The 20,511-nt window shown below is 42.8% G+C and overlaps 1 protein-coding gene and 1 long non-coding RNA gene across 2 annotated transcripts in view; both read left to right on the top strand.

The window, feature by feature from the left end:
* The first annotated feature begins 3,144 nt into the window (after positions 1–3,144).
* The window catches only part of LOC104949466 (anoctamin-1-like), a 52,510-nt gene continuing 35,143 nt past the window's right edge, over positions 3,145–20,511 (top strand). Inside the window, exon 1 of the mRNA XM_010775826.1 lies at positions 3,145–3,315. Coding sequence (XP_010774128.1) covers positions 3,273–3,315 — 43 coding nt within the window. The 5' untranslated portion in view covers positions 3,145–3,272. The remainder of the gene's footprint in view (positions 3,316–20,511) is intronic.
* Positions 16,087–19,645, top strand: LOC104949458 (uncharacterized). The gene is made up of 3 exons (XR_798808.1): positions 16,087–16,190; positions 18,549–18,702; positions 19,576–19,645. It is a non-coding gene; the product is annotated as an uncharacterized lncRNA (long non-coding RNA).

Here is a 20,511-nt window from a genome sequence, read left to right as displayed (position 1 = left end):
TAGACTATGTCTGACTAGGTCTAACTTGTGAAGATACTGCAGTGTCTTCACCGCGATGCCGATAAACCCGGTTGAGGTGGTTAGTCCTCCTCTGTCGGTGCCTGTACACCGGCAAGCGTTTCGCGACCTCTGCGCACGCACTCGATGTAGTACGCGGTCCGGACATCTACCGACACGACAAGAGTGTCTTAGTCGGGTACGTTCTGTCATAATTTACTCGCGTTTACTGCTTACCGGATTTTAACGTACTAGACAAACGCAATTAAAAAACTTTATTTTGTCATATTAATCGTTCATTACGGATGTGAATACTACAGTTCTATATCGTACTATTCAGGTGAAATTAAGTCTGTAATCAAAAACCCCAGCGCTGAGTCTGGGGGGATGAGTTATCATTTTTACAACAAATAGTTCTTTGCTGTATAGAACGACCGTTATAGGACTTGCTCCATTGTCGTGATATGGAGCGCCCATACTGTTAGACGTTTAATTAGTAAAATTTTATGGTTTCATGAATATAGAAACGATAGAGTTTAAGGCTGACGCGCCGAGCGAGACAAAGACCTAAAAAACAAAGTAATAACGAACACCCACGTAAAACCCAAAACTCTCAAGCAAAAACTAACTCCGTCGGTTGTTTTTATTCGTTAAGAGAAGTCGCGTTTGTTCTCAGTACGTCGCTTCACACGTAAGTTACTGGACAGTTCTATAATGACCAATAATTATAAAAGACTTTTAGGGTTAGAAGTGAGAAGTTATACTACTATTGTGTGTGCCGCTCGCTTGCGGTCACAAAAAACCGCGATGATTTTAAACGTAACTTCCTAAACATCGTATATATAATTAGTCACCCGACTTACGATTTTGTTTTTACTACCCCCTTTGATATGGAAAGGTCGAGAAATTTATATGCACACTTGCAACACCAATAAAGGATGCGCACACACTTGTCCGTCGTAACCAGAGCTCGATAGTCGACGTTGGTCGGACCACGGACGGGTGAGCGCGAGGCCCAGGAGCGGCCCAGTCCAGGCCACCAGTCTCTCGTGCTGCGTAGGCATCACAGAGAGCAGTCTCGTTTAGTGTCGGTGGCTCTTACTTGTGTGCTATCGAGCGTTGTACTGAGTGCTGAACTCGTCAAGAGAGCAGTGTGGTACTTAGTTCGTCCGGGTATGTCTACGACTTGCTCCATCACGCGGCATCCTTGCTACCAGTCAGACCTCAGCGCAGCCTGTATTTTTTCACGGTACAGAATTCGTCTACGAGTGAACGTGGGTACGAGACTATCGGTATAAGTTACGACGCAACGTTAAAGCCCTCCAAATACTTAGTTCAAGTTATTATGTTCTACATGACTTTGTCGCCTATCTGCGGGGCCAATCACGAAGTCGGCGGCATACGCTTGGCCTCGAAGTTGCACCAAGCTCAGGCGACGCATGCGCTGTTGTATTCTTTTTCGACGGCTACCACGAGGAATTCGTTCTATGGTTTGGCGAGTTGACGTGGGGTAACTGAGGACTATGGTATCATAATTACGTACGCAACGTAAAGCCTCACAAATAGTTAGACATGTACACATAAGAGTCCCCAACATCAAAGAGAATTTTGCTCACTTCTAGGGAGCTTGGTAGGGGAACACCTAATTTCACAAATAACAAAAGATCCTCTTGTGTTTGGACAGGATTTACAGAGAGTTGCCAAGACCAAATTGTACAGGAGAGGGTGATCGTTGTCTGTGACTATATGTACAATGTACCATATTATAGAAGATAGACGTATGGATAGAAAAATGACGCGGCGGGACGGGACAGTGGAACCTCGCTGCGAGAGGAAAGACAATCTAGAACATCGGATGTCCGTTTCCTTTGTCGCGTAGGTTTGTAGTAGTGGTTGTCACTCACATACTATTTATTTACGCGAAATGAGGGGTACGACCCAATTTGAATCACCAAGAAAACAGAGAAGGGATTCCACGGGCAAGAGGGTGCGGTCTCATAGAGCAGTATCTCAGCGCTACTCATCTGGGTCGGAACCGGGTGATTCAGGTGAGTTTGTGCCCCTTGCGACGGAGCGACGGTTGTGACGGGGGCGAGGCCTGTTGGTTGCGCAGTTTCTCCCGAAATGGCGTTTCTGTGCATCTCCTTTAGGGTTTATTTCGAGGTAGAGACGAAAATTTGATTCGCGAAGAGTCCCGCCGTGTGGCTAACCTGTGAGCGAACAGTGCTAATTGCAGCCCCTTTTTAAGAGATTTGGGTACGGAGGAAAATAGAGAGGGTTGTGTTTTCTGACACTTGGTGAGTTCCCTGAAACACCGGGGACACATATTCATGTATAAAAGATATACAAAAGTGCATTTTGCACCTTTAAAGAAGAATATGCACAATTAAAGTACTTTTAAAAACGTTCCCTTTTATGATTGGATCTTGTTATCCAGGTCCCTCGAAAAGACCCTGAAATGAGAGGAAGTGCTATTGAACAATCTTAAGGGATTTTCAAAGCTCTAATTGTGGTTAATTCTCTTCTGAATGGTAGTAGCGTCATTAAAAAAAATCTAAACTCTCTTTTCTCTACCCCCACCACAACAGTCTCATTTATCAAATGAATCCGAAAAATAGAAGAAAAAAATGTGTCTTAGTCTAACTAAACCTAAAAGGTGAAGTCATGTCAAATAATTGTCCTGACCCTTACCGTGGCGTTTTATGCCAATGGTTAACATGACCTAGGAATATTGCAATCCTTATCGTTATAGAAGTAGCATCCCTGCACAATTATAGTAGAAATATCCAGTTAAACAGTTTCAGTTTATCACCTGAAAACTAAAATCTCTGAGGAAAGCCGCTGTTATCTGTTTTCCTATGGGACTTGAACGCACCACCATTCTAGACAGTTTTGGCACGATTTTCGCTCAGCTTCCCTGCGCGTTATCCCTCTGCTGTGTGAGGGGATAATCCCATTTAGACAGAGAGCGTCCTCACACGAGGACAAGATGTTTTAGCATAGAAGTCTCACTGTGACAGATGATGATATTTAGGCAGGAATTATCCAGAGCTTCTGTAATCTTTTTTTTTTGTATATGAACTAAAATAAATAGATTAATCCAGTCGTTTCAATTGAAGGAGTTATTTATTTTTTGACGGTCTTTCCTAAAGAATGAATTAGTGGCTCTCGGGCAGCGTTTCCATGCAACAGCGCAGAAAGCCCCGCAGCACACGGACGCACGGATAGATGCTGTAGACCGCGTTCACCGGGACTCAGAGCGCCTTTTAGAGCCGATGGAGCGACAGGATGATGGGGAGGATAGTGCCGAGGATCCGGGTAAGAGCTTAAACCTTTGGCAAGAAACGCAGGAATTTGATGACAAATATTTGTGCAGTAGGGAAAACATAGAGCTGTACTCTATTTTCCAATTGTCATGCATGTCCCTAAATTCCCTCTGGTTGGTTCAGGAGATAGCGCACGTGCACGTGTAATATAGCTGTTTGTGTGGAGAGAGCAACATCACAGTGAGCCCATTAAAGGAGATTTTGAAATTGAAATGCAGATAAGTGCTACTTTTATTTATTATTTTCTCATCAGGCAGTCTCATTGAGATCACGGTCTGGGAGGGAGACCTGAAAGCAAGAAACTTAAGTCAGCTGCAAAAACACAAACAATACAAATCTACATTACAAGGAATGAAAATAGTTTGATAAAAAAATACCTGATAATAAAGTCTCCCATTGGATAGCAAGACTCCAGTTCAGCTTGAAGTCTATGTAAAAGATGCACAGTCCCTGAAAACAGTTCTGCCAACGTGTGTGTACAGGAGTACTTTCTAAGGTAAAGCATTGACTGCACATTTTAATGAGAGAACATGTGCGGTTGTTTGGAAGCTTTTTAAATGAAAATCACAAGATGGCTTTACTGCTGGACTGTAAGGAGCTTCATATACTGTTACACCAAAAACCAAAATATGTAGTTTGTGATTACAAATGATATACAATTCAATGCAGGGTAACATGGCTACAGTTTCGATGGTAGTTTCACAGACGTCCTTTTATTTAACACAAGAAGCCTAGTTTGATTTCATCCATTACATGTTGTGGAATACTGGACCAAAAACTGTTGTGGGTAGTGAGCATATATTTTAAGATGAGTTTCAGCCATGTTTAAGTGAACAGTGATTACAACTACACATTGTGGATGCTTTTTGATTGTGTAAAATCATTTCTAGGTCGAAATAAAACACAAGGTGTGAGATAAAATGTTGCTGATAATATGACCAAAATATACTAAGTGGAATCACTGTCATGAACGAGAACAGATCTGCGGATGCCCTTTTGGTCGTTCTCAACATGTGTCCATATTTCCCAGCCATGGCATGCTCTCTCATGTGAGCTCAGTTGGTTTGACACACCTGTTTGATTCTCCACACTATAAAATGTTTGGCTGTAAAATTACAGTAAATTACTGGCTACTAGTTGCATGGATTTCACAACAATTTACTGTAAATATTTCACAGTAATTGACTGTAAATATTTCACAGTAATTTAATGTAGATATTTTACAGTAAATTAGAATAAAATTACAACTAAATACTGTGACTTTAAAGTTGCCATGCCCATGGAATTACTGTGATATAGCAGTACAGAGCTGTGGTATTATGTNTTACCTCCTCGATGATGAGGCGCTCACTTGGGTGTCTGGTAGGACATGCTACTCCTAGGAGTCTGTGAGCGGGGCGGGGGGAATGACACACTAGCGCAGTGACTGAACCTGCTCGTCACGCCGTACGTAGTACAGACTCACGAAGAGCAACTCGAGTACTCTCGGCAAAAGGGTCGCCGCCACTTTTTATGTACTTTGGAGTGCCCTCCAGCGGCAGGAGTCAAATATGGGCACAACAAAAAAGTTAATTACATAGTAAATCAATTGTTTACACACCTATATAGACTTGTTGGTTTCACCAAAGTTTTAGTTAAATTAAGTAAAAAACCTTTGTAAAAGTACTAGCCGAACAACAAACGCACCACAACACATGTAAAAGTCAAATAACAGTAACGGTAAGACAGTCAGTAATTCACCGATAAAATTTTACCAATTAAACGCATGCCATGGTTTTGTTTGTTTGTTTCGCACAAGTTTAAGGTATACTTACAATAGATTGTGACCCCAAACGAACTATCTAATTGTCATGCAATACGAGAAAAAGAAGAGAGTTAATAAAATAAAGATAACACGTGAGATTAGTTATATTAGTTTGATAACAAGAAATAAATGTAATTTTAAACCTAAACTAAATACCGCAGATGTTGCTACTATGTTTACAAAACACAGTATTACACATGTCCCCCCCACACACCACTTGTTATTGCCCCCTGTCTCGAACCGACGACAGTCTGCTAGTCGACACGTCGCAGTAGTGTTTGCCTACCAGCGAAGTGCACTGCGGAGGCCCCTCCTTTCCTGCAGGTTAACGAGAATTTTGAGTAAACGGGACCGAAGGAGCACAAGCAACCGTAGAGAGGTACGAAGGGACCACCCTCCCCTGATCCAGTGTCCCTTTGCTGCCGTTCACTCCTGCGTTCCTCTAGGTAAATTGGCTTCAGCGGCGGTCATTCCCGGGACCAGGACGGGACCGAGGCGGCAGACGGTACAAGGTTTAACGTGGAGTCGGTACATATATATTTCTCTTCGACCCTCCTCTTTCCTCCAGAGCGGTATAGGATGGCGACCCCTCTGTGAGAGGAATCTTATGGAGAAACGGTAAAAGCCTAGTCATACAGATTATAACTATCAAAGTGGAAAAGTAGTCCTTCATACTGCGACGCGACAGTCATACGAACGAGGTGACAAAACACTAACCAAGCTTACGAGGTTTATGGTGGGGAAAGTAACACTATGCGCGTGGATTGATCCTATCCTGATGCCACCGAACTCGCTCAAGGTGAATATTATTCGGTGCAGCCATAATGGTCAAATCGCTACTCGCGCACTACAAACCTAATCCGGTTGGCCGCATGAGTTTGTATAGTCGAAGCCGAGACTCATTCCGGAGTCCAATCAGGTCAAAAGCCGCCCAACATAAATCAAAGGGGTATCCCCAAATATAAACTTAAAGACCAACCCCCCTCGAGACCAGGCATGCCGGGCCCCACACCGAACACCGCCCCAGAGTCCGTGCATCGGTGACATGGCCGCCGGTCATCTCCAACCCCCGGCATTGTGTACAGGATCTGTGACACTTTACATGTAAGAAAACATAACGTTAACGCTCCTCGCTCCTCCGGCAAAAATAAGGTCATTGGGACGCTACTCAAGATGGCGCAGACAAATCAACTTCCGGTGAGACCGAGACCGAGAAGCGAGGAAATGAAAAATAAGTGAGAAGGGCCCCAGGTGCACCTGGGCAGAGGCGGAGCCAGGGGCAGACCAGGAGACAGAAAGAAAACAAGGAGGGGAGCACATGTCAGACATCCACTCGAAGTCAACAAGTTTTCTGAAGAATGTGCTGACATCGGGGTTTAAATTGCCATGCCTCTTTTTGGCTTTAGAGCCCGTCTCAGGATTAATGCCCAGGAAGCACCTGAAAACAATAAGCCAAGACAACAATTTCAATTTTACATTTATTTTAAGGCACATGCAGCGGTGCTCCTTTCAATTTAAGTAAAACCTGTACGAAAGAAAGAAATTAGTATTTAAAGCCAAGCAAGAGTGATAAAAACAAGAAAATCACTTAATTTGTTGTGTTATCACAGAGGATGGTCTGAATACAGTATTTTACTATGAAATAATACAGTAACATGTTGTGAAATCCTGGTAATCGTTGATCCTGTACATTCACAGTAATTAACTGTGCCTGCATTGATTTCACTGTGAAATTCTAAATTACAGTATTATATTGTGAACATCACAGGTAAAGACTGTAAAGTGGTAAAACAGTAATTTATTGTAAAATATTACAGCTAAATATTATGAAATCATGGTAATATTTTACAGTGTACGTTAAATAACTCAAAGGTGCATTTTGGTTTCACAACAAGACGTAAAAGCTGGTCCCATGAGGGGAGTTGTCCCATTTTGAAATATGTCACCTAACTTTTTAATTGCTTGATATTCATATAAATGCAAATATTGGTTGTTTGATGCTGCTATTAAAAACACGTCAGGTCCTTTTTTGGGGAGGACAGGCTGTAAATAAGACCTACATTTAAAAAATAAACTATGTAACTTTAAGGTTACCATGAAGGCTTAGGTTTGAACTCTCAAGGGGAGTCTACCTTTCTGGGTTTAACGTTTTGTGTGTTTCTTTCTCCAAAGGAGAGCCTTTCCATTTGTTCTGAAGGAGAAATAAACCTCTTACATTTCTAACTATAGTTTAAAAACGGTAGCTGCTTTTGGTAAAATGTAAATGTGTGTGTGTGTGCGTGTGTGCATGCGTGCGTGCGTGCGTCTCTTCTGCTGGATTATAATCCTGTGTTATTTGGCTTCTTGCAGGGATCACCAGTCTACTAGCTAATGCTGTGTATACATCTGCTTACCCTCTGCATGATGTGAGTTTTTATCTCACAGCCATCTCTGCCTGACCGGCCTGATAAATTGCTGTTTATATACTGAGAGATTTATTCCAATTCATTGAGTTTCTCATATGAAAATCACCAAAGCTAAATTGACGGTACTTTATAATGTATGTAAAATAATCCTAGGTTTCTCATTTATAATTGTGTGTTAAGTTAAAGGCTTTTTTCCATTACATGCATGATGAACAAAGTGCATTTATGGTTACAGGGAGACATCGAGGGGGTGAATGCAGAGGCAAACGACAGGAAGGTACGTAGAGCAAGTCCACCAGTCAATACATTGAACCAGATGTCACCACGGCAACACCTTCAGTTAATTTACAGATACTCAATCATCAATCAGCCCTAAAGGAAACACAACACCACCTCTTCATTTGTATTAACTTCCAACTTCTCTTCCCCGCTCTTTGTCACTTTCTCTCAAACATCACAAATGAGCATAGTGAGGAGGATTCGGAGAAAAGCTGCATTCAGCAGCATCATGTTTTTCATCTGATAACGATGACACACAATCTCATGTTAAATACATTTGACTTAAAAAGGACATATTCTGCTCATTTCCAGGTTCATAATTGTACTTTGTGTCTCTACTGTGACATGTCTCCATGCTTTAATGTTCAAAAAGCTCTTTATTTGTCTCATACTGGGGAGTGTGTGATAGAGCAACTCCCTTGGAAACTTTGGGATTTTAGCCTTTGCAGACCATTTAAATGCATAAAACCTATATAACAACACACTATAGGAAAGGAAAACCAAACAAGCTAGGACCTCTAGTACTTGAGTAAATGTATTAAGTTACTTTCAAATATTGGTAAGCTTAAGAATATAGTATAGTATAGAATAGTATTTAGAGGTACAGGGGCAAAAAGGTTCCCTACCAGCAGCGATGGCCCCCACCAGGGGCAGGAGGGTGAGGGCCCAGGGGTAGTTCCAGGCCCCGATGATGAGCACCACCCCCAGAGGCTCCGGCTGCACGTAAATCATCTGATATGGTGAGGAGGTTCCTCTCCACCGACCGAGGAGCCGCCCACTCTGCCAGCTTCCCTATAGCCAGCTTGATCTCAGTCTCAATGCCAATCAGCTCCAAGAGTGGTGTGTCATACTGGCTCTGTAGAAAACCCAACACACACATTAACATTGTAACATGTTACATGTAGGAGTGTGTTGTGTCTCCACTCACCCTGTTGATGTCCTGTTTGAGGGCGGTGGAGATCTCCGTCTCGTTCTCAGTGATCATCCTCTTCAGGCCGTGGAGCTGCTGCAGTCTGAACTCCACGGCTCGGGCCCTCCCGCTCAGGAAGGCCTCCCTGGCCCGCTGCACCGCCTGCCTCTCCATACACTCAACTGCAGCAAAGAGCCTGGGGAACTGCACACAGCAGGCTGCCTGTTGGGAAAATACAGAAACAACAGCGGTGACAGGCCAGTGTCCAGCCATGATCTTCTGTCAACGTGTCCTGATTTAACTTCAGTTTTTTAAAGACAAAGACATTTTGCGGCCCAGAGAAAACATGTGTTTAAACTAAAAGGTTACTACATTAAATACTACAAAGTGATGAATGAGTCTAAAAGTCTATACTGTTAAACAGTCAAGATTATGCACTATATATTTGCCACAAAACAACTAGTCAATGGTTGTAATGCGCAAAACAATTAGACAAGGGATAGCTGTAAGGAGATACTGGATCTGGTAAAACATAACGTCTGCAGTAAAGGAGCTTTTAAAGGAAATTAGGCTACAAATCAAAGTACAGCCATAACAATTGTTTTGCCTCTAAAAAAACAAACAAATCGTCTTTAAAAAGGAACAAAAAAAGACTTTAAGCTATCATAAATAGTCTATAGAGGTAAAATTGTTATTTTCATCGGGTGTGTTGACTTAGCATAACTGCTGCCAATATATTTTCTGTTAACCCACTCGTGATTTAAGTTACATAAATAACATTTTGGATGGTTTAATATTTACAAAGTAATCATATTTTTATAGTTTTTCCTCAGTATTTTGTGTCAAATTCTGAATTGTATAAAGTAAAAAAATAAATCTGTAAATCAAGTGGAGTAACTAGAAAATTGGCTTCCATAGAATGCAGTTGAGTAGAATTTTAAAGTTGTAAAAATGAAAATACTCGGGTAGAGTACAAGTACCTCAAATGTAAGTCTATAGTCTATTTGAGTGTACTTAGTTACTTTTCACCACTGTGTACCCTCATAGCCCTGTTTGCTTCAGTCTACAATGTGAGTCTCTACAGTACCTGTGTTTACTAGTGAGGTAAATGGATCCAAACGGCTTGTTAGGAAAAGTTTTGATGCTTTTATGAGGATTTTCATGGGATCTGCATCTGATATTGGCAAAACTCTGAAAAACCTCCATGTTGACAGCCAGGCATAGGCTATAGTTACAGGAAGCCTTATGAGGTTTCACTCTTATAGTTCAGGCTGAGCAGACATGACATAAAATACCGTGCATTAAAAAATAAACTGTGATTTTAATTGTCCTTTTTCTGCTCAACTCTGCGATCTTAACGCGACTGTATCGAATTCGTTCGATTCAGAAAAAGTGAGAAAGAAAATAATAACACTTACCTACGAGCAGGTCAAATACACGTCGAGTGTATTCTTTATGAAATATGAATGGATAATCCGCCAGTGATCTGACCTGAAAGCGGTTCAGATGTCCGGCACTGTGCGGGCTGACTCACTGACTGAGACTCAGTACAGACAAGCTGCTCTGAGATCAGTGTACTGTAACTGCTCCATTCAGACCGCAGGGAGACCCGAGATAACATCACACACACACACACACACGCACACGCACACGCACACACACGCGCACGCACACGCACACGCACACACACACGGAGTAACTAAGTACATTCACGAATAAATAAACTAGTAACTGTAGGCTACTTTACTTAAATTGTGAAAATAATTTAAAATAATAGCAAAGAAATATGTAAAGTAGGATTACAAAATATCGTCAACCAGAAAAACTAATATTGTTATTTTAATAATTTCAAGTTATCCCAAGGGTGAAATTATAAAGCCTATAAACATAAATCAAACTCATGAATCATTTCTGTACAAAATGGAGAACGGTTAACAAAAACTCAACAACGAATCAATGAATTATAATAAACTTTTTTTTAAATGTTTAATTGCACTGTGGCGCACTATACAACTGTCTTCATTAAAAGCATACAAGATATTCACACTGTGATGGATTACCATGTTAAAGGTAGTTAGTTTGTGTATAGATTTTCATTTTGCAGTGAAATGTATGGTGACCGACTGGTGCAAACAGGTTACAAACGGCCCAAAACATTTACATGAGGAGAAACGTGCTGCAGTTACAATCCAAATATAAAAACACAACAGAGCAAAACACAAGCAAATGAAGAAAATATGTTGGGCCGCTGTAACGCGTTTGAACCTGTTGGCCACCGTAGACATGCATCATTGCTACAGAGTTATATTAGCAGTGTTAGATATTTTATAATTTCATAATCTACAGAAAAACTCTCCAGGTTAAATATAAATATGACACATAAAAGTGCTACAAACTTGATGTAAAACAATACAAACATTATTAGCAGCTGAAGAGAAGTGAAATGCCATAAAAAATATATTTAAAGGACCAATATCAGTCTACGTGAATTTGAAATGTTATGGACCAGTAAATCACAAGAGTGCTGTATCAGTCAGGAAGTCCATGTGGCTGTCCCAGGATCCCCTGCAGCAACGGGGTCAAACTCGGGCCTCGGGGTCTGCTCCTCAGCCCCACTGCAGGAACCTCTGCAAGAAACATGAAGGCAAAATATTGAGTACAAAAAAAGATCCAAACACTTTGAAACACACGGAAAACACAACAAGTGTAGATGTCAACAAAAGGTGGTGGTGGGGTGGAGCGAAACAAAAGGGCCCATTTAGCAGGGGAGAGTGAAGCATCCTGGGTAATTAAAGGGAGGCATGATGAGGGGGCATTATGTGGTTAGATTTCCTGGACAACACCACACATTGTCTGCAGGAGACAAAGCCATTGTTGTGTGAGGGTACAGGCCAGTAGGATGTGTGTGTGTGTGTGTGTGTGTGTGTGTGTGTGTGTGTGTGTGTGTGTGTGTGTGTGTGTGTGTGGGGGGGGGACGACTCATATCTGCGTATCTTGAGAAACTCCATCTGACATTATTTAAAAAGGTTGTAAATAGACACATATTCTCACTGTTTAAATACGATCTCTCTGTAAAATTGTTTCCATCGTTATGTAGCCATTTCAGTAAAACATTAACGTTTCCTGCTATAAAGGTGAATATGTTCTCTAATCAAGCCAGCACTTATAAATATGAAATACAGTCTTCAGTTTTAACCTTGGCTGAGACAATAGGGCCAACAAAGTGTGTACATTATTAACAAATAATTAGCACCCAAAATATAACTACATGTTGTTGTGTTAGCAGGACACTAGTGACATATAATGGTTGTTGATCAAGTGGGATTAAGGTCTAATGTGGGGGGGAGGGGCAGAGGGCCACTACATAGGGCAACATACATCAGAAATATTTTATAATGTGGTGACACAACACTCATTCTGATAGTGTATAAGCATTTTATTACACAGCTTAGTTGAATAATCGATTATGATTGGTAAATTTTGACATTCTAGAGGTTAATTCTTGCTAACAGACTGCTGCTAAGGAGAACAGACCGTTGCTAAGGAGGATCAAGGGACTGTGTGCATTCATATCAATCCGTAGAAAGAAGTCCGGTAAATTGAACGTAAGTTGCGGACAACAAACATTAGTTTGCTCCTTCAGAAACACCTTACTAAAAGTAAGTACCTGCAAACGCCATCGGACGTCCACAGCTAATTCAGAATGCTGCAGCCCAACTGGTCTTTCATCTCCCCAAGTTCTCCCACAATACAACTCTCCTTCGCTCCCTGCACTGGCTGCCAGAATCTGCTTCAAGACACTGGTACTGGCCTACCGAGCTGAGAAGGGGACCAGCTCCTTCCTACAGTACATCTCCTCCTGCCCAGGATAAATATGCAGCTTTCAAGGCTTTCCTGCTAAAGACTTTCGAGCTGTTACGGTCGGAACGGGCCCGACGCCTGCTCGCTATTCATAGCCTGGGGGACAACAAGCCTTCTGACAACATGGAAATGATGCTCAGCCTGCTGGGTATGGAAGAACCTCATTTTTTGTTCAGAGAACTGTTTCTTCGGCACATGCCGCCGCATGTACAGACAGCGCTCGCTAACACGGCTATTACTGAGCCCCGCGCTTTGGCCGAAGAAGCCGACTGGTTCTTCCTGGCAACACAGCGTTTTACCCCGGAGGTGCTGGACCCGACACGCAGCGGCACCTTCCCAGGTACAGGCATGCCACCTAGCAGAAGCTCCGGGACCGACGTCAGCAACTCCAGCCGTGGCCTATGTTATTACCATGCATGCTACGGGGCGAAAGCGAAGATGTGTCGTCCCCCCTGCACCTACAAGGTAACGGGAAACGCCAAGGCCTGCGCTCGGTACTGGCCGCGAGCGTGGGCACATCCAACCGGCTCTTGTTCATCAGGGACACCCTCTCTGGTCGCAGACTCCTTTGTGACACAGGAGCCTAGCGGAGCGTCCTGCCGGCTACCGTGGAGGACGCCGCCGGTGGAGGCCATGGCCCACCTTTAACGTCCGCTAACGACACCCCTATTCGCACCTATGGCACAAAGACAGTGGACATGTGCTTCGAGGGTCAGCGGTTTAAGTGGGATTTCGTCACGGCTGACATCTCCTTCGCCCTCCTCGGCGCAGACTTCCTGTGCGCTCACGGGCTGCTGGTGGACGTCAAGAACAGGCGCCTGTTGGACGCGCTGACGTTTGCCTCGTTCACGTGTACCCGCGGCGAGGCCTCATTCAGTGGGCTCTCCAGCTCACTCTCACAGGGCGACAAGTTCCAGCACCTTCTCAGTGAGTTTCCCGACTTGACGCACCACCTTTTCCGCTGCCACTACCAAACACGGGTAGAGAAACCACATTGACACTGAAGGCCCCACTGTCTACGCTAGGTTCCGGCGGCTCAACCCTGACATGCTGGCAGTCGCCAAGTCGGAGTTCGTCAACATGGAGCTTCTGGGCATCATCCGCCGCTCAGACAGCCCTTGGGCTTCGCCGCTTCACATGGTCCCTTAATCAGCCGGTGGCTGGCGACCGTGTGGTGACTACCGCCGCCTTAACGACGCCACTACGCCAGACCGCTACCCGATCCCTCATATCCAGGACTTCTCTGCACACCTGGCGGGCAACCTGGTTTTCTCCAAGGTGGATCTGGTGCGGGGCTACCACAAGGTGCCGGTGCACCCCTCGGACGTCCCCAAAACTGCGGTAATTACGCCGTTTGGCCTTTTCGAGTTCCTGCGTATGCCGTTTGGACTTAAGAACGCAGCTCAGTCCTTTCAGCGGCTGATGGATTCAGCGCTCAAAGACATGCCATTCATCTTCGTCTATTTAGACGACATCCTGGTCGCCAGCTCCTCCTCCGAAGAGCACTCAACCAACACGGCCTGATTATCAACCCGGCGAAGTGTCAGTTCGGGTTGTCCTCCATCCATTTCCTCGGGCACCTCATCGGCAAGGATGGGGCTGCCCCCTCCCATACGAAGGAGAGGCCGTGGTCCGCCTTCCCACGACCCCTACAGCTCGGGCGCTCCGAGAGTTCCTCGGGATGGTGACGTTTTATCACCGGTTCATCCGCCGCGCGGCCCACACCATGTGCCCGCTGTACGAGGCCCTCAAGGACAAATCCCCCGGCCAGGCCATAGACTGGACGGCTGAAAGGGAGGTCGCTTTCAACGCCACCAAAGCCGACCTGAGCGAAGCCGCCATGTTGGCTCACCCGTCACACAGGGCCCCCATCGCTATCACCACCGACGCGTCTGACTACGCTGTGGGCGCGGTGCACGAGCAATGGGTCGACGGCGCCTGGCAACCGCTCGCCTTTTTCAGCCGCCAGTTGACTCCCAGGGAGCGCAAGTACAGCGCTTTTGACAGGGAACTCCTTGGTCTCTATTTGGCTGTTCGCCACTTCCGTTTCCTGCTGGAAGGCCGGGAGTTTGCGGCGTTCGTGGATCACAAGCCACTTACTTCTGCATGTCCAAGGTGGCCGAGCCGTGGTCCGCCCGACAGCAACGCCAGCTTTTGTACATCTCTGAGTACACCACGGACATACGACACATCGCTGGCAAGGCTAACGTGGTCGCGGACTGCCTCTCCAGAGCGGTCATCGGAGCTGCGCAGCTGGGCCTTGATTACCTCCGCATGGGCGCTGACCAGGTCTCTGACCACGGGGTCCAGACCCTCAAGGCCTCGGTCACGGGATTACGACTGGAGGAGGTCATGGTCGGAGATTCGGGCGCAAAGCTGTGGTGTGACATCTCCACGGGCCAGCCTCGACCACTGGTCCCTGCGGACAGAAGTTCGTGTGGCAGGGGCTTAAGAATGACGTGAGGTCCTGGTTCGACTCATGCGTGGCCTGTCAACGGGCTAAGGTCCACCGCCATACTAGGGCCCCTTTTGAACTTTTTGCAACAACGAGGCACGACGGAACAACAGCCTGGCTCAGTGAGATGTTGAAGATGTCTGTGAGGACATCTGTGAGCTCAGCGGCGCAGTCCTTTAGCACACAACCTGGAATGTTGTCAGGCCCAGAAGCATAGACATATCATGTGTTAAAATGTAGAGTGTAGATTAGAAATGGTCACTGGGGAAGGAGGACAGTTAAACTTGTATTCATCCAGATAAGATGAATGTACTGTAGTGAAGGCACAGTAGTTAATGGTGTTACAAGTCAGAAAAAAACATCAATCAAGAAAAGGGATGGCAGGGTTTTGTTAGTGGGGAATAAAGCAGTTTTTGCAAAAAATGTAAAAGGCATGCAGCTGGTCATCTTTTTCACTATCGTATCTTTAACATCTTAGGAATATCCCAATCTTTTTGGATGAAACATAATTTTTACAGCTAAGATACAATTAGTGGAAAGGTTTTCGTCAAAGGATTCGAGGCTGGTTTCGTTTCTGTCCACATTCTAACGTGGTTTTCATTAGGTGAGTCAGACTGAGATAGTGGTAGACCACAGGAAACTACACAGGAAAAAACACATACATACAGATGTTATTGCAGAGAGAGTTTAGTTATTATTCGTCGACAAAGTAACATTATTTTCTGTTCATCTGTAAAAAATAAAGAATTTGTCCCTAGTTGGAGTGTTTATGTACGTGTTTTTTTGTTGTTTGTTTGGCCAAAAAAATGTTATTTGTTCTTACAGGCGTACTTCACCATCCCTTTTTTACTGAATTCTGTGTTCATATTTGTTATTTCCATTATGTTCATTATTTGAACAACAATATACAAACACTGTATATTATACTAGTTATTCTTTTAAGACCCACCCGTCCACAAGGAATGAAAGGGAGTGAAAAAAGGGAGGGTTTGTCATGAATCTGTCGAGCTCCAGTCCATCAACTGGATCCAGTAGGACTTCCTCTATCATTGTTTCAGAACGCTCTGGCTTTAAATGCGTTTCTTCCTGCCTCACTCGGTGCCAAACAGCTCCAGTAGAGAGGCTGCGTGATTCTCCTTTATTTTGTTTGTAGGTAAGTGGTAGAAAAACCTTTTATTTTTACAAATGCAAAGTTACATAATGATCAGCTGCTGTTGCTATTATGTTAGAGTATGTTGTTTATGAATGTGTATGTTGACCTGATTTAGCTGATGTTATTAACCCACTTGTTTACAACAGATACAAAAAAATATAAACAGTGAATTGTCGGAAGTAGACATAAAAACCTCTATCCAGCCACATGGTCAAAGCAAAACAGGGCGAGGCACTAGTGACATGAAAAATGGATGAAGTTACTGTAAATGATTTACTATTATAGATTCAGCATGAGTCGCAGGACATTAAGCAGGGATTTACTGGCAGTCCGGAAGTATGAGCGAGAATGACCACATATGGAGACCACAATATTTCATAGCATCGAGTAGAGCACTTTACCAGTTTGCTTCACTTAAAAGGGTCTTAAAATGTCCATCTGGAAGCTCGATGACCCATTTATCTAAACGCTCTCTTTCCTAAAACATGTGTCAAGTAAACAGGATAATGGTCATTTGGGGAATTTTTTGACGCTGAATCAGTTCCACATTTTGCATAGAGTAACAGTCTGGAGTAGCCACAGGGAGTTGATGAGTTTCATTTTAGGCTGTTCTCATGTTCATGGCCTGAACAGCATGACATCACATCCTGACGGTTCAGAGTCATGGAAAAAGGCCAATTATTGCCTAACTTCTTATTACAACTGTTTTCTTCGGCCCCAATAATCTGACACCTTAAGAATTAAAGAACCTTTTTCAGTATTAGCAAATCAACCAGGACTAAAATCTTAAGGAAGGTTTTTTTGAGAACCTGGAAAAGTATATCGCAAAATTATCAAAGCATCATGTTTCGTCTTGTATAATTTGCCTCTTTCTACTGTTTTTTTTTTCCTGTCAAAGACCAGTAACAAGCCTGTTGTTACAAGTCTCCAAAGTCACGCTCAGTTTTTTCCCTAGGGAGGAAAGTGCATTGTTCAAGTTTCTACAGTTTCTTAGCACTTGTTATGCACTTGAGTTTTTGCATTCTTTCAGTCACTTTGACGCCCTTCAACAAAAACTTCAGAGGTATACCACATTAAGTTAATGGTTATTTTACAGATTAAATACACAACATATGATTACCTAACACCATGATGCACAGTAATATATAAAACTAATAATAATAATGAATAAAATAAACAATACAATTATATCTTTACCAAATACAACAGTCAAAGTACTGCTTACTCATACTACTTAATACTTGGAGTATATGATAACATATATCATGTGTATGTAAATAATGTCTTAATAAGCCATTACAAATGTTTTTATGATAATGTATAAATGACAATGTGAAGACGGTTGTGTGGTTTTGTAAAGCGGATGTGTAACCTGTGGTCAGAGTGCTCTTCTTCTGCAAAGCTAAGTTAGTATGCGGAAGTGAAGCAGTGTTATAATTGTATTCCTCCAGCTGAAAGTGTATCAGTTTAACCAATAAATCTGAGTTGAGCTTAATAAATCCAGGTGCTGTTTAGATAGCTTCCTCTTTGCTTACATCTACATTTGATAAAATACGTTTTTTCCTCCTAACCAAACCTAAAAGAAACGAAGGAAATTAAATCTGGGCTTCTCAAAGTGGTTATGTGATGCAATAAAGGTTACTGTAAGTGCTTCTGGAGTAAGCTAGTGATAGGGAGCAAAGTGCTACTGGAGGAGGAATCTGATTAGCAATTTGAATTTGATAAACCTCGCGATCAGCCAAGTGAAGGGGAGGGCGTGAAAAACGGTTTTGAAGCCTCAGTATAAACTGGTTCCACATCTTCAATAGTCAGATTACTCAAATCAGCTTAAAGGACCTTGAAATTGAGTCTGGGCTTTTTGATAAGGTTTGGTAGTTGAAAAATATGGAGTATGTTCTCGTTGGAGAATCACAGAGGCAGAATTACAGTTTAGGATTCCTTAATCTGTATTTCTGTATCTGTATTGAAACTGTCCTTTTTTAAGACTGTAACCTTTTTGTTGACATTATATGTAAACTATGCGTGACATAAGTTGGAGGATGTGCTTCAAGACCTATGAAACAAACATTCAGTAAACTATTTCATTTCCCTTTTCCTTTAACCTGTTATAATATTTATAAAAATAATAAAATGACAATTTCTAGATACACCAGTAATCTTAGTTGTACAATGTTAAACCATGCATATCGAAGCATACCCTACTTCCCAAGCTACCACTACGTAATGAAAAGTGTTCACATACTGTTTGTGCTGTACTTTGTTTCGTGGAAGCAATACAATGCATTTTATGTTTATAACTACCTTTAAGACTTAGAGCCTTTTGATTAACCAACAAAAATACCCTTTTCTCATCCGCAGTACATTTTTTTCAAGATGGAAAAAGGATACCCACCACAGCAACAAGCTCCACCTTACCCTGGGCCGCCTATGAACTATGGCGGTGCAATGCCACAGCCAGGGCAGTACGCTCAGCCGGGCTACACCGCAGCACCCCCACCCATGTACCAGGGAGGTCTGTGTCTGCCATACTGCTTTCAAAGATGATCATTTTTGTAATGTCCTCCTAACCTTGCCCAGGATTATTTGAGACCAACAACACAATTTAAAGGGGCCCTATTATGGTTTTTCTATTGGCTAGCGCTCCTTCACATTATGCGTGACAGGCTTAGGGGCGGGACATCTCTAAGCTATTGGCCAATCACAACAGAGCCGGACAGCTAACCAATCAGAGAGCACTCTAGTTTCAGACAGAGGGTGAAAAGAGGTTCTGCAGAGAAAAAGAAAGCACTTTTAGGATGAAACATTCCCAATGGATGGACATTGTTTTCTTAACCTCCGTAGCACCGTATTTAAAATCTGCTCTTGCTCTGACATAAGGACACTGTCAAACATTCCTCATACACTTTCAGATTGAAGGCTTGCAGTGCTGCCTCTGTGCTGTAAACACTGTATAATATAAATAAAAGGTGCATTATTAAAGATAAACAGTCAGTTGAAGTTGCACTACACAGTGAAAGACCTTTCTTTAGGGAATACCCTTTTGTTATGACGACATGCAAATATGACTTCTAAAATGTAGCATAAAAGAGCCCCTTTAACGTCTTTCCTTTGTGAGAAAAAAACGTCTGTATAATAATGTCTTGCTTTGTAAAGCCTTAACAGAACATTGTATATACTTAAACACCAAAAAAGCAAAACGTGATGTATACAATGATAGATCAAAATCCCCAAAATATAAATAAATTAGATTACCACTATTGCACTTGTATGCGCTTTATGCTATGAATATAATAATACAGTACTTAAAGTACGGTAAAGTTGATTTAAAGAAATATCTGCTCTGATCTGACTTTCCTGATTTGATAAATGTTGTTTCATCTGCCAGATGTTGCCTATGCTCAAGCCACTGCTGTTCCTGCCACAACAGGTGAGACCAAGCACAATATGTCCTATCTGAAACACAATACACATACAGATAGTGAACATGTTTCTGTTCCAGCTTGTGGAGTTAGAACTGCCCCTGCACAGAGCCTCAGAGTCAGTGGGTGAAGTCCTCAGTTTCCTACTAAAGTTATCAGAAGAATAGTTCATTTGTTTCGGATGTGCAGAACAAAAAGCTATTGTCCACTGTCTTTTTTTGTGGCGTGCAGTCACATTTTGAGTATTTCTTGTTGCAACAGATGTAAGCTATTCCAGTTAAAGAACTTCTTTAGGTTAGCTCCAAATATAAATACATATAACAACATAATAAAGTGACAGTGGGCTTGTTTAATGAAGGATGGGTCAGATTAACACACATTTATTACATGGTTTAGTTGAATACTCGATTTTGAATGGTCAATTCAGAACACGTGACACGTTGTTAATCCAGAACAGACAGACCGCTGTCAAGCATTTATTGACCGTTGTTAAGGACGCTCACATCTGCACAAACAAGTCCATTTGATTTAACTGTAGGCTATACAGTTTGGCCGATTTTCTAACTGACAAGACAAGAGCGACAAGAAAACAGCAGAGAAGTAACGGGCAGAAACCCTCCTTTTTACGCAGCGGTCCAGACATAGACATCAAACGGCGACACATATTCAGTTGCCAGTTACTTTTCCATTAGGGCAGGGATATCTAGATACTTTCCAAGGTTTGACATAATGAATTGTGCTACTTTTAAAGCAAGCAGCGATGTTTTCAAATCTGTAATCAAAAAGCTCCTCAAAAACGCTATCGAAGCAGTTCCGTTGCTACGTTAGTTCAAACAGTAACAACGGACTATTTTTCTTAGCGGATGCATGTCAATTTAAATCAATACATACAACTATTTTTT

Source organism: Notothenia coriiceps, unplaced genomic scaffold (assembly GCF_000735185.1).
Source record: "Notothenia coriiceps isolate Sejong01 unplaced genomic scaffold, NC01 NC01_scaffold00000339, whole genome shotgun sequence".
In the NCBI taxonomy this organism is placed as follows: Eukaryota; Metazoa; Chordata; class Actinopteri; order Perciformes; family Nototheniidae; genus Notothenia; species Notothenia coriiceps.
The sequence above is the reverse complement of the archived record's forward strand: the minus strand, read 5'-3'. Positions and strand labels throughout refer to the sequence as shown.